This window comes from Acipenser ruthenus, chromosome 9 (assembly GCF_902713425.1).
Source record: "Acipenser ruthenus chromosome 9, fAciRut3.2 maternal haplotype, whole genome shotgun sequence".
Classification (NCBI taxonomy): domain Eukaryota; kingdom Metazoa; phylum Chordata; class Actinopteri; order Acipenseriformes; family Acipenseridae; genus Acipenser; species Acipenser ruthenus.
In genome coordinates this window covers 2,521,418-2,534,878 of record NC_081197.1, presented here as the reverse complement: position 1 = coordinate 2,534,878, position 13,461 = coordinate 2,521,418, and the positions used below count along the sequence as shown (strand labels likewise).

Genomic DNA, 13,461 nt, shown 5'->3' with positions numbered 1-13,461 from the left:
AGGGGGTTATTTGTTCAGCTTATTTTTCTTTTCTTGAGAGAAACGAAACGCAATACGTGCCTGGTTGCCAGAGGGGCTGTTTGGATAACAGAGGCGTTTACAGAATGATGACAATGTGATTCTTCTCTTCATTATAGGTGCACCTCCGGTGGTACTGCAGCAAGCCCCAGTGATGATCATCAACCAGACTGTGTGTAACCGATACCTGGGAAACGCCCTGAGCCCCAGAATGCTGTGTGCGGGGTACCTGAGCGGGGGGGTCGATGCCTGCCAGGTACAGAACCAGGGTCTTTGTGCTCACCTGTGCAAGGGAAGGGCTGGATCTCACTGCCCATTCCAGTCCTCAATTTAACATGAGTCCGGGCGCAATAGCGATGGGCTTAGTTTCAGGTTCCTACACTCACCTAAGGGTGTATCGCTCACTATGAGAATACTGCTAAAGATTGTCTGCCCGCCTCACAGTCCCAGAGCAGATGAGGCTCAAGCTATTGTCTGGAGAGCTGTACAGTATATGATGTGATAGGGGAGGGGATAGGAGCGTTATAGATTTGACTTTCCCTTTTTCAGTGTCAGTGATGCGAGGTCTCGTTATGAATTTGTTCATTAGGGCTCCCCTGCGGTTGATTCAGTCAAGGACGAGTCATGCAGTCTGGAGCTCACAGGTTTGGATAATCAGTCTTGTTTCCTTCTCTTCTCTGATTGCAGGGGGACTCTGGAGGGCCCCTTGCCTGTGAGGCTCCTTCGGGGAGCTGGTTCCTGGCTGGGATCGTGAGCTGGGGAGAGGGCTGTGCTCGGTGGCACCGCCCGGGGGTGTACACGAGGTTAACGAAGTTTCAGGAGTGGATACAGGAGCAGACTGAGAGCTGACACCTCTGCTGTGTTAAACCAGACCCCCTTTAGGAACTGCTGCAAAAAAGCAACGAGAGCTGTTTACAGTCGAAGGAACAACTGAGCCAAATCAGTGCAGGCTGTCGTCCAGAGCTGTCAATAGCTGCAATCGTTGGGTTGAGCAGTGATGTCTCTTCATTTCTCTTAAAGGAGCAGTGATGTCTCTTCATTTCTCTTAAAGGAGCAGTGATGTCTCTTCATTTCTCTTAAAGGAGCAGTGATGTCTCTTCATTTCTCTTAAAGGAGCAGTGATGTCTCTTCATTTCTCTTAAATGAGCAGTGATGTCTCTTCATTTCTCTTAAAGGAGCAGTGATGTCTCTTCATTTCTCTTAAATGAGCAGTGATGTCTCTTCATTTCTCTTAAAGGAGCAGTGATGTCTCTTCATTTCTCTTAAAGGAGCAGTGATGTCTCTTCATTTCTCTTAAAGGGTGTCTCCACACATGTTTAGTTTGGGCTGATTTTTTCCGGTTCAGTTAGTTTTACTCGAATCAAACCGAGTCCTTCTCAAGAGGTGGTCTCGGTCCATTTGGGCAAAAGGACTTTGGTTTGTGTGTTTCAGTGCAATGTGAAAGCACAGTCAGTTCAGAAAAATGTTGAAGTGAACCAGCAAAAAGAACTCCTTTGGAAGTGAACCAAGTTCTTTTGCACTGAGGTGTGTACAGTATGTGAATACAAAAGGAACTGAGTTATTTTCTTCCAGAGTTTGTTTCCAAGTGAACTCAGTTTGGTTTGTTTAGAAACTAAACATCTGTGAAAAGCCCCCCCCCCAACCCCCCAACCCCCCAACCAAAATGCCAGTGAATTAGTGAAGGTTTCTTACACAAGAAAATATACAGCTTTTACAAACTGCTGTCAGCACAGCCTAGCAGTGTATTAACCAAATGATACCTCGTTTCCATGAGCATGGACTGAGCGCCAGTCCGCCCTGACCTTGTTCTCCTGCATTGCTTCTGAACCCCTACTGATATTCTACCGGAGTTGAGTGAAAAGACTCTGTTTGCATGCAAAGGCGAGTTTGCCACGGATGTTGCCGGTTCTTTCCCAGCAAACCAAAACTAAGAGCTAGTTTCCAAATAATATTACGTTTCACTGTCACATTCTTCACTGTGCTATTTACTGCACTTTCTGTTGGCTTTTTATAGTAAAAGAGGATAACTTGTGTTTTCTTAATTAGGTATATAACAAAAACAACAACAACAACAAAACCTGCTGCATTGCTGCATGGAAACAGATTAACAGCACAGAGTTCTGTACAACACTGTCTCTATATTACCACTAGAGGGAGCTCATCTACTGCAAGCCTCACTGGTGTTCTGAACATGAGGGGGGAAACTGTTGCACAGTACTTGTGCAGATACCTTTTTTCATACGTATTATTTTATACATTGAAATGGAATTGCAGGATGTGTATGTGTGCACCATAATAAGTTAGACAGTAATTAAATTCCTCATTACAGAGAGATGTTAATGAATGTTATAATATGGTAAGCCATGCAGATATGAGAAGAATATATGATTCCTGAAGCAATGATCATTCTGTTTAACTTCAGCGCAGTCCATAAGCAACTGATAAAAGAATCCACCGTGTTGAAGACCCAGGACACAGTATTGTACACAGCATTGTACACAGCATTGTACACAGCATACACAAACAGACAGACCCCACTCTGCAAAGAACACAGAAACACTGGGCTACATCCCACCATACCTTTCTAATATTACTAGATATGAGTTCAATAAGCAAGTCATGTTATAGGATTGATTACATCATCATCATCATCATCATCATCATCATCATCATTATCATTATTATTATTATTATTATTACTCAAATATCCAGACTTGCTCCAGATAGACCTGACCTGCACATATTAGTAACAGCCATTAGATGGCATGCTTTCACCTTAAAAAACAAGATACAAAATACAGTCGGACCTACACGCCTTGTGCAGGCTTTACACGAATAGGTGGAATTTCTTAACCAGGTAGGGATAATTTTGGTTGCATGACTTATTTGTCATTTTTAATCCATCTGAGTATCAATCGAGATATTTTTGTTCAGTTTCCTTGTGACAGAAGGTCTGACAATGTGTTCTATTGTTTTATATATAGTAAGGATTAAAAAATACCATATATAATGTTTTTAAAAAAACGAAAAAAACTGTACAATGATGGGGAAATGCAACAGTGTCATTGTAACAGGCGGTAACTTTCTGTGAACTAGACAGTTAATCAGTCTCTTCCAAATCAAGAATAGTTCTAGCAATCAAAAAATATATTGATTACTGACCCACTAAATAACATAAATATTGTACATTCATTAAAAAAAAAAACCATCTAGTTTATAATCTCAAGTGTCTTAAGATCTGCCACTGTTTAGATAATTAAAGTACACCCTGTTCTACGTCACTTTAAAATAAACAGAAAAAAAAAACATAACAAAAAGGAGCCACTTGGTCTCCGAAACTTCGGGCAGAAGAAACAGGAACAGGAGGCCCAGCAATCCTTGAGCCAGGAAGACACTAAGAGATCCGCTCTTCTACCCCATTAGTCCTTGATGAATGATGATTCTTATTCCTTGACAATAGGTTTGGTAAACATCAGCCGCAGAGGAACAGCATGTCCATTGAAAAGGGATACAAGTGCATGAAATATGGAGAGCCTCTGGACAAGGGCCACACACTGCTGCAGTACATCATGAAGATAAAGAGAGATAAAGAGACTCCGTGAGGCACTGGGACTTTCACAATACAACACTGTTTATGGGTCTGGGCTATCTTCATAAGTGTTATAAAGCTGCAGTTGCATAGATAATGAAAAATCCTGGTTACAGAAGCGACGGTCGAGCAGTCGAATACAGAAGCGATGGTCAAGCAGTCGAATACAGAAGAGACGGTCGAGCTGTCAAATACAGAAGAGACGGTCGAGCAGTCGAATACAGAAGAGACGGTCGAGCAGTCGAATACAGAAGAGACGGTCGAGCAGTCGAATACAGAAGAGACGGTCGAGCAGTCGAATACAGAAGAGACGGTCGAGCAGTCGAATACAGAAGAGACGGTCGAGCTGTCGAATACAGAAGAGACGGTCGAGCAGTCGAATACAGAAGAGACGGTCGAGCAGTCGAATACAGAAGAGACGGTCGAGCAGTCGAATACAGAAGAGACGGTCGAGCAGTCGAATACAGAAGAGACGGTCGAGCAGTCGAATACAGAAGAGACGGTCGAGCAGTCGAATACAGAAGAGACGGTCGAGCTGTCGAATACAGAAGCGACGGTCGAGCAGTCGAATACAGAAGAGACGGTCGAGCTGTCGAATACAGAAGAGACGGTCGAGCAGTCGAATACAGAAGAGACGGTCGAGCAGTCGAATACAGAAGAGACGGTCGAGCTGTCGAATACAGAAGAGACGGTCGAGCAGTCGAATACAGAAGAGACGGTCGAGCAGTCGAATACAGAAGAGACGGTCGAGCAGTCGAATACAGAAGAGACGGTCGAGCAGTCGAATACAGAAGAGACGGTCGAGCAGTCGAATACAGAAGAGACGGTCGAGCTGTCGAATACAGAAGAGACGGTCGAGCAGTCGAATACAGAAGAGACGGTCGAGCAGGATATATATATATATATATATATTTATATATTTATATATATATATATATATATATATATATATATATATATATATTTAGTAGCATAACTATTAAACAGAAAAACACAACCTCACAATTCCACCAGCATTTCGTGTGTCGCTGTTCCTATAGTGAGACTGCACTCAACATCTACCTGTTTATAATAGCTATGAGTTCCCTATATCAAGCATATTAGCAGAAGCAGCCCAGTGAAGGAAATCAGTTCAATAATACCTAAGAAATTAGCCAGGTTAATATGTGCCTGTCCATTCACAATGGTGTGAAGTAAACTGCAGGATTGAGTATATTCCACTGTCAGTAGAGACAGGTTACCCATTCACACAGCCTTGCTATAAAAATACTTGTGGGCAGCTGAGCCCAGGATGTCATTGTTAAAAGCACAATGGAGCCCTGGCTTAGTCTCCTTGGCACCAGATTGTGTGTAATACAGGAAGCAGCGTTTCCCTCTCAGGAGTTACAGCAACGAGTCTCCAATGAGCTGTTATCCTGCCATCTAGACCTTGAATACACTCTCCCCTATGGGCTTCAAAAAACTAGCATGTCTGGAGCATTCATCTGCCATTCAGGCTGTGAATTCAAATATAGAGCCATCAGCACGATGAAGCTGAAGTTCATGAGCATGCTCTATATCAGCACTATTGCAGAACAGTATGGAATCAGAATCGGAATCAGAATCAGAATCAGAATCAGAATCAGCAGTGGAATGTTTCATCACAATTTGATCAGCAATTCTCCAGGAAATGCAAAACTGCAAGGGTGACTTACAGTGGGATGGATGTACGGACAGACAGACACCCACCGATAACTTCACAATCTGATATTCTCAATAACTTATGTTAGATAATGTTAGTAGCAAGTTTCATGACAATTGGATAAGCCATTTTCTAAATATGTGCAAAAATGTGTTACTTGAGACATAAGCATGTAGGACAGGCAGGGGACACACAGGCTAGTCCTATACTCTTCAAGCGACTTATAAAACAGTTATGAAAGCCTACACCATAAATATACATATGATTGTTGCAGCTTCTATAGGTCTATGACACCTCAGCTGACCACATACATTTCTGGAAATCACGGTCTCTGGGATATTCTAATATAACTGAGTCAATGTGTTGGTCCCTCAGTTAGTGTACCCATTCATTCTGATGAGCTCGTTCATTTGCATCAACGCGTTCTGATTGGTTTAATGGCATCCCTGCAGGTAGCTACAGTAGGTCTTGCAACATCGCAATTGGTTTTACTAGAGTGTATTGCTATTCTAAACAGACATTACATTAATTAGTTCTGACATTACAGTCAGGAGTGTCATTATAAACACACACACACATAGTCATATTATTTTACAGCTAAAAGCTACAACCATTTGTGTTTCTCATTTATTTGCACATTTTAAGTCATGTATTTGTATTGATTGCCAACAGGCCCATATACATTAATTCGAGTGAAAAAGACAACCAATTCTCCACAAAAATAATTTATTTTAACAAATTTTTTCCATTACTCTTATTTTTTATTTGAGCTTTTCTCGTCACATATTTTATAGAAAAGAAAAAAAGCACAAACAAAATCTCAACGCGTTTCGACAAAGCGTCTTAATCATGAGGAGATTTAATTTGGTACAGAGGAACACCCTTTTTTTCTTTGTGCTTTTTTGTTTTCTAAATAATATGTGAAGAGAAAAGCTCGAATAAAAAATAAGAATAATGGAAATCATTTGTTAAAATAACTTATTTTTGTGAAGAATTGATTGTCTTTTTCACTCGAATTAAGTCATGTATTTTAAAATGTCGGCTTCATAACTGCAGGAAATAAAATGTGATTTAAAAAGGTATATTTAAAACAGTGTAGGTGTTGTCTGATCTTAATCTCCTGAACCGATAATCCACGTGACGAATCTTTTTTTTGTTGTTTGGTTTTTAGCTAACCAGGGTGCACCTGTGAACCAGGTGTAGCATCTCTGAGGAGGTTTCATATTCAAAGCAAAATATAACGCATAATTAAAACAGTAAACTGGAATCGCATTCCAGCAGCATAAGTGTGAGTGTGTGCAGTCATTGGAATTTGTTTTACAAAGAAACCTCAAGAAAATAAAAGCGAACACTCATTTCAGCTCCACCGCAAATCACCTTCGAAGCTGCTATCAGCCCCCTCTCCAAGAAACTGACACCCACACACCAATAAACACTTATCGCAAGCCACAGACAGAAGCGTCAGAGGAAACCTATTTCTGTATGTGCAGGAGTGCAAATAATAGACTACAGGTTACTTAAAGATAACTGCGAAACGAGATTGTCTTTACAATGCAATAATAATAATAATAATAATAATAATAATAATAATAATAATAATAATAATAATAATAATAATAATAATAATAATAATAATACATTAAACACAAATAGTATGCACAAGTAATACAACTAACACAAATAGTATACACATCGTAGTACTGGTTTCACAGGCGGTAGTCCAAAATTAGTGATAATCGGTGTCTGTGAAACCAGTCGTGTAGTGTGTGTTTTAATGGGAAAAAAACTAAACTAAACATTATAGTGTGAAATATATAAATACTACAACGTGTTTAAAATCTATAGCTAAGATGTATTTCTTAAACATTTGGTTTAAAGTGTAATAATAATAATAATAATAATAATAATAATAATAATAATAATAATAATAATAATAATAATAATAATAATAATAATAATATCTTCGATATTAGAAAGTTTTTTTCAATACAAACTTTAAAAAACTAAAAGAAGAAGAATACATTGAAGAAAATAAAAACAAATACAAAATAAACACAATTCACACGCAGGGCATGGTAAACACATTAAACAATGCATATGAATTTATCGATGGAACAATACTGTAAGGATGACGCATTGTTCTAATTCCTGGACACTGAAACGTGCAGCTTGAAGTAAGACACATTTCCACAGACAGACTTTGTTCTGCAGTATCAGCGATGGGTAGTCAGACTTTGAGGGTGTTTATACCTGCTTGCTGCTGTTACATCGGCGCCTGACGTGCCGCTGTTGTTTAAGATTTCCTTTCCCAACCTCATCCATCACCGATTTCCTTTCTGCAAGAAGTTTCCTCATTGGCTTTCCCCCCGCACCGTTTCGCGTGTAAATCAAAGCATGTTTGAAATCAAATACAGTGCACGCTGTTTGGTTGTTCTTTTATTTTCTTGTTATGAAACAAATAAGCCTGCAATGTAATATGTTATTATGTGCCAATAGTTGGCTTCAGGACACTCTTGATATGATTTTAATATAAAGATGCTGCTATGTGATTTAACTTTCATATTTACGTTACATCAGGTAAGGGCGACACCGACTCTAGCTTTACTGATCATTTGAGGATGAAAGTGGCGTTAATATTTTTAAAATCATAAACATATACCGATATGTACCATTAAGAAAGAATACTATTTTAGTCAGCCTATTGCAAGCTCCACATGATGTGCTTGCGTGAGAGTTCTTGAAACGAAGTGCTAACCCCTCTTCAGCGTATCCCCTTGACGCCCTACTTGGGACCCGCCCCAGGAAGCGGCTCCCTGGTTTTAAGATCAGCGGGAGCGAGGCTCTCAACTACTCAGGGTCTGAGAGCACTTGGGACAGCCGTGAAGTTTGACCCATGTGGGTGTGAGCGCTCGCCTCCAGCATCACGTCACAGATAGGCTTGTTCTGAAGCGCTTGGAATAATGTTATAAATCACTGGCCAGTGGGGCGGAATTTATTGAGTAGCAGGGACCTTACAGCCTAACTGGATACACGCTCACCTTGTTGGAACACCAAAACAGGCTGACACACCGCCGTGCCTTGAGCCTCGTTGACAAGGATTCTTTCAAATATAACCCTCATTACGAAGAGCTGTGGACCAACACAGTGGCTGTGTTTCTTTAAAGGGGTTGTGATCGTATCCGCAGGAAAACCACTATTTCAGAAAAAAGAGGATTTCTTTCCTAAGACCAGCAGTATGATTTGTTATATATTGATTATGTGCTGTGGACTTGCTGGAAACGTACTGTCTAAGGGTGAGTGCATTTATGTATGTATGTATGTATGTATGTATTATTATTATTATTATTATTATTATTAGTAGTAGTAGTAGTAGTAGTAGTAGTAGCAGTAGCAGTAGCAGTAGTATGTGGTTAATCTCGTTTTTGCCTGATTCTTTTGTTGGAATATATATATATATATATATATATATATATATATATATATATATATATATATATATATATATATATATATATATAGTAGTTTTCCGTATAAGGCTAAATGTATCGTTATAGTATACAAACTAATCCAATAATCCAATACATGTCTGTAGTAGCATACTGATAAAACACCCATAATTACACTGCTACAACAAGACTATAGCGTGGTTTACCTCTAATGCAGAACTATTCTTTAGCTGTCTGAAGTGACTGTGACATGCGGTACTGTGATATAGCGAGGAGGACGCTAATGAAATTGCGACTTGGGTTGAAAATGATGCTCTGTAGTATTTGTCATAAGTTATCATAACAAAATAGCTAAATAAGAGACATATAAAATAACAAGTAGATGCCATTTAAAAAATGCTGCACAACATTACAATGAGGACAATGGCACTTAATGGCACTTAATAGGAGGCTGTGTGGTCCAGTGGTTAAAGAAAAGGGCTTGTAACCAGGAGGTCCCCGGTTCAAATCCAACCTCAGCCACTGACTCATTGTGTGACCCTGAGCAAGTCACTTAACCTCCTTGTGTTCCGTCTTTCGGGTGAGACGTAGTTGTAAGTGACTCTGCAGCTGATGCATAGTTCACACACCCTAGTCTCTGTAAGTCGCCTTGGATAAAGGCGTCTGCTAAAAAAAAATAAAATAATAAAAAGAACCGAACGCGTATGCTTTCCGAGACCCGTTCAGATATCAGTGTGCGTTCACTGTGTGTGGGGAGAATGGGCAGTTTAAAGAAACGCAGGTCAGGTGCGTCTACGTGCTCACCTCCACCCACACACTCCACCCTGTAGTAACTGTGACTTCCACACGACCCCGAACAAAGCGATCTCCGGGACCAGTTGAATCAGAAAGGGCGTTGCTTCCCTAGTTTGATGACATACTGAAATGAAAGGTCCAATATAAACCACAAAGGGTCGTGACCGCTTTTTCCAAATTAACAGGAACGTAAATTAACAGCAAGTCAGGATGATCATGTGATGTCCACTATATAGGACGCTGTTTCATTTTTGTATCCCCACACCCTGCACAAGCCCTACTGTTGGAATCCCCTGGTCTGAACTCATTTTCAACTGGCCATGCTGGTTCATAATACTGCTTGAATATTTTACAGTTGATTTAAAAGCTCTTTACTGTAAAATCCCCAAGCCATTCGATTGTTGTCTATAGTCCTAAAAGTATCTATTTGCTGTCAAGCTTGTCTGGGATTTCATATGCCAGCAGGGCGACAGTAACTCTTAGCTGCTGTTCAAAATGTCTTAAAACTCTCCCCTCCACTGCATCATGCTGCTCTGCACTCTCCCCTCCATTGCATCACACTGCTCTCCACTCTCTCCTCCACTGCATCGTGCTGCTCTCCTCTCCCCTCCACTGCATCACGCTGCTCTGCACTCTCCCCTCCACTGTATCACGCTGCTCTCCACTCTCCCCTCCACTGCATCACGCTGCTCTGCACTCTCCCCTCCACTGCATCACGCTGCTCTCCACTCTCCCCTCCACTGCATCACGCTGCTCTCCACTCTCCCCTCCACTGCATCACACTGCTCTGCACTCTCCCCTCCACTGCATCACACTGCTCTCCACTCTCTCCTCCACTGCATCGTGCTGCTCTCCTCTCCCCTCCACTGCATCACGCTGCTCTGCACTCTCCCCTCCACTGCATCACGCTGCTCTCCACTCTCCCCTCCACTGCATCACGCTGCTCTGCACTCTCCCCTCCACTGCATCACGCTGCTCTCCACTCTTCCCTCCACTGCATCACGCTGCTCTCCACTCTCCCCTCCACTGCATCACACTGCTCTGCACTCTCCCCTCCACTGCATCACGCTGCTCTCCACTCTCCCATCCACTGCATCACGCTGCTCTGCACTCTCCCCTCCACTGCATCACGCTGCTCTCCACTCTCCCCTCCACTGCATCACGCTGCTCTGCACTCTCTCCTCCACTGCATCGTGCTGCTCTCCACTCTCCCCTCCACTGCATCATGCTGCTCTGCACTCTCCCCTCCACTGCATCACGCTGCTCTCCACTCTCCCCTCCACTGCATCACGCTGCTCTCCACTCTCCCCTCCACTGCATCACGCTGCTCTGCACTCTCCCCTCCACTGCATCATGCTGCTCTGCACTCTGCCCTCCACTGCATCACGCTGCTCTGCACTCTCCCCTCCACTGCATCACGCTGCTCTGCACTCTCCCCTCCACTGCATCACGCTGCTCTGCACTCTGCCCTCCACTGCATCGCGCTGCTCTCCACTCTCTCCTCCACTGCATCACGCTGCTCTGCACTCTCCCCTCCACTGCATCACGCTGCTCTGCACTCTCCCACTTCTCTGTCCGCTATGGTTTGGCAGCTGTCCTCCTACTCCTTTTTCTTTGGTAGTGTCTGATTTCCTCCTACAGTTCAAGGAAATAGCCGTCTTACCAGCAGAGGTTGGTAAAGCAATTCCAAGGAAATGTGCTACAGGGTGTATCATACCCAGATTCTGACATTGCTGAATTATTATTATTATTATTATTATTATTATTATTATTATTATTATTATTTCTCGTATTAAAACTAGGATTAATATAGACATGGATACCAAGTTAGGGAGGCAATTCAAAGACTTTACAGCATTTTGTACTAAACGTCCACCTAATATTTTGTAGATATTTGTATATTTATTTTCAGTATTACTTTACCACTGAAGACATATTAAAGGTGCTGTTGAGTACAGCTTAATGTGTGTCTTTCTTATACTTCTTCCCAACAGTGGTGCATCTTAATTGATGCCATTGTCCTTTCATGTTAGGTGCTTGATTTTCATAACCTTGGTACACAAATTCGAATGATCTCAGTGGCGGTATTTAGATCAGCCTCAGATTAGATCAATTAATTAGGCTCAAATATGACCACCCTTCATCTAATTATATGTTTTTTTAAAGGTGGGCCATTTAGAATTGTATCAGAGTTTGACAGTCTTACACTTTTGCACATCAGACGTATTCAATAAATTGACAGGTATTCAATAAATCCATTCATTAACGTGTCAATTTCAAAACAAGAAAAGCTGTCCTTCCCTCACCTTTACAACCGAGTGCCAATCAATGGCAATTAACTCCCGCATTGAGTGTTTTAAAAACCATCTGGAAGCAAATTTTCCTCTCATCCAGGGCGCTGACATTTTTACTGCCGTACTGGCACACAGATACCATGAACTGACCATTTAAAACACTCAGCGAGGAAGTGAATTGCCAGTACCGAGGAAATGAATTGCCAATACACCATTGTAAAGGTGAGGGAAGGACATATCTTCCTGTTTTGAAATCAACATGTTAATGAATGGATTTATTGAACACTTGCTGATAAATACTTCTTAAAGGCAGTTACAAGCCTGAGTTTCTGCACACCCCTTACTCACTAGCATGTACTGTTTAAGGCTGTATATGTGACAGCCATCACTAATGGTGTATTATAATGGGATTTTCTATTGGAAGTCGATTTCAAGCCCTGTTGGTTATACCATTAGCATGCACAGTCGGGTGCAGGAGACTCTTGACCTGTTGATGTATGACATGGTGTTTGATGTACTGGAAAGCAGACCCCAGGGGAGTGGCGTTATATCAGGGGAAAGTCATTTATATAACTGCTTAGTTAAGAGCCAAAACCACAGGAATCCTGGTATGAAGATGAGAGGTGCCAGCAGGCAGAATAAGAAATCACTGACTATTTGAGCAATTCCCAATATGTACTAATATAAAGAAGAGAAAGAGAGAGAGAGAGAGAGAGAGAGAGAGAGAGAGAGAGAGAGAGAGAGAGAGAGAGAGAGAGAGAGAGAGAGAGAGAGAGAGAGAGAGAGAGAGAGAGAGAGAGAGAGAGAGGCAGGCAGGCAGACAGACAGACTGACTGGAATAGCGTTGATTCTTAATGTGGTACTGTGTGTGGGATTTGAGAATCAAAAACATTTCTTAGGGTGCAACCTGTTGGCTTTAAGATGGATTTAATTGTGTCTTTCTAATGTTTGCTGGAAGAGAGATATGGATTATTGAAACCGGCAATTGTTCAAATAAAACTACATCAATTTTGTTTTAGATAACTAGTTATACAAATATTAAAAGAAACGTAATCAATTCAATTCAACTGAAGACATTGAAAATAACGTCAGTTGTCAGTCGTTGAATTCCTGAAAGTCCCTTTCAACCATTCTAAATTTAGCACAATTGAGCGTTTCAAAGTTATGCAAGATATTTCTAATGCTTCTGTGTGTGATTGTGCAACATGCGGTCAAAATTACAGAAATTATAGAAAACTCTAATTGTACACTCCCCCCCCCCCCCCCATCCCCCCCCACCAACCTTTATAAAAGTTTTGCATGGTATTTTTGCAGTTTTTCCATGCTTTTCCCATGGCTATACAATGCATTTCCATTAGCTTACCCTGGTTTGCCAAGTTTATTAATGTGTTTTACCATACCTCGTTATTCTTTACAATGCTTTTCTATGCTTTCACTATGCTTTATTACACTTTGCTATGCTTTTTTATGGTAAAATTTATATGTGAAACATGTGTAAATGTGCCTGAATATTTTAATCATAAACGTTCCACTTGTCTACGGTTACACAACTAGTGTAAAATACTGCATCTTTAAACAGCGTTGTGAAACGGACCTCCTGTCCTGGGTGTGGTCTTCTGGTTCCCACCTTCTGTCACC

The 13,461-nt window shown here is 41.4% G+C and overlaps 2 protein-coding genes across 4 annotated transcripts in view; both read left to right on the top strand.

Annotated features, from left to right (window-relative positions):
* Window positions 1-1,150, top strand: part of LOC117405382 (uncharacterized) — a 35,384-nt gene extending 34,234 nt beyond the window's left edge. The window contains exons 36-37 of the mRNA XM_059030559.1: window positions 138-274; window positions 706-1,150. Of these exons, the coding sequence (XP_058886542.1) occupies window positions 138-274; window positions 706-867 (299 nt within the window). The 3' untranslated portion in view covers window positions 868-1,150. The remainder of the gene's footprint in view (window positions 1-137; window positions 275-705) is intronic.
* Window positions 1,151-8,151: 7,001 nt separating this feature from the next.
* LOC117407053 (vascular endothelial growth factor receptor 1-like) overlaps window positions 8,152-13,461 on the top strand; it is a 59,598-nt gene continuing 54,288 nt past the window's right edge. For all 3 annotated transcript variants that reach the window (XM_059030710.1, XM_059030709.1, XM_059030708.1), the window contains exon 1: window positions 8,152-8,581. In XM_059030710.1, the coding sequence (XP_058886693.1) occupies window positions 8,524-8,581 (58 nt within the window). In that variant the 5' untranslated portion in view covers window positions 8,152-8,523. The remainder of the gene's footprint in view (window positions 8,582-13,461) is intronic.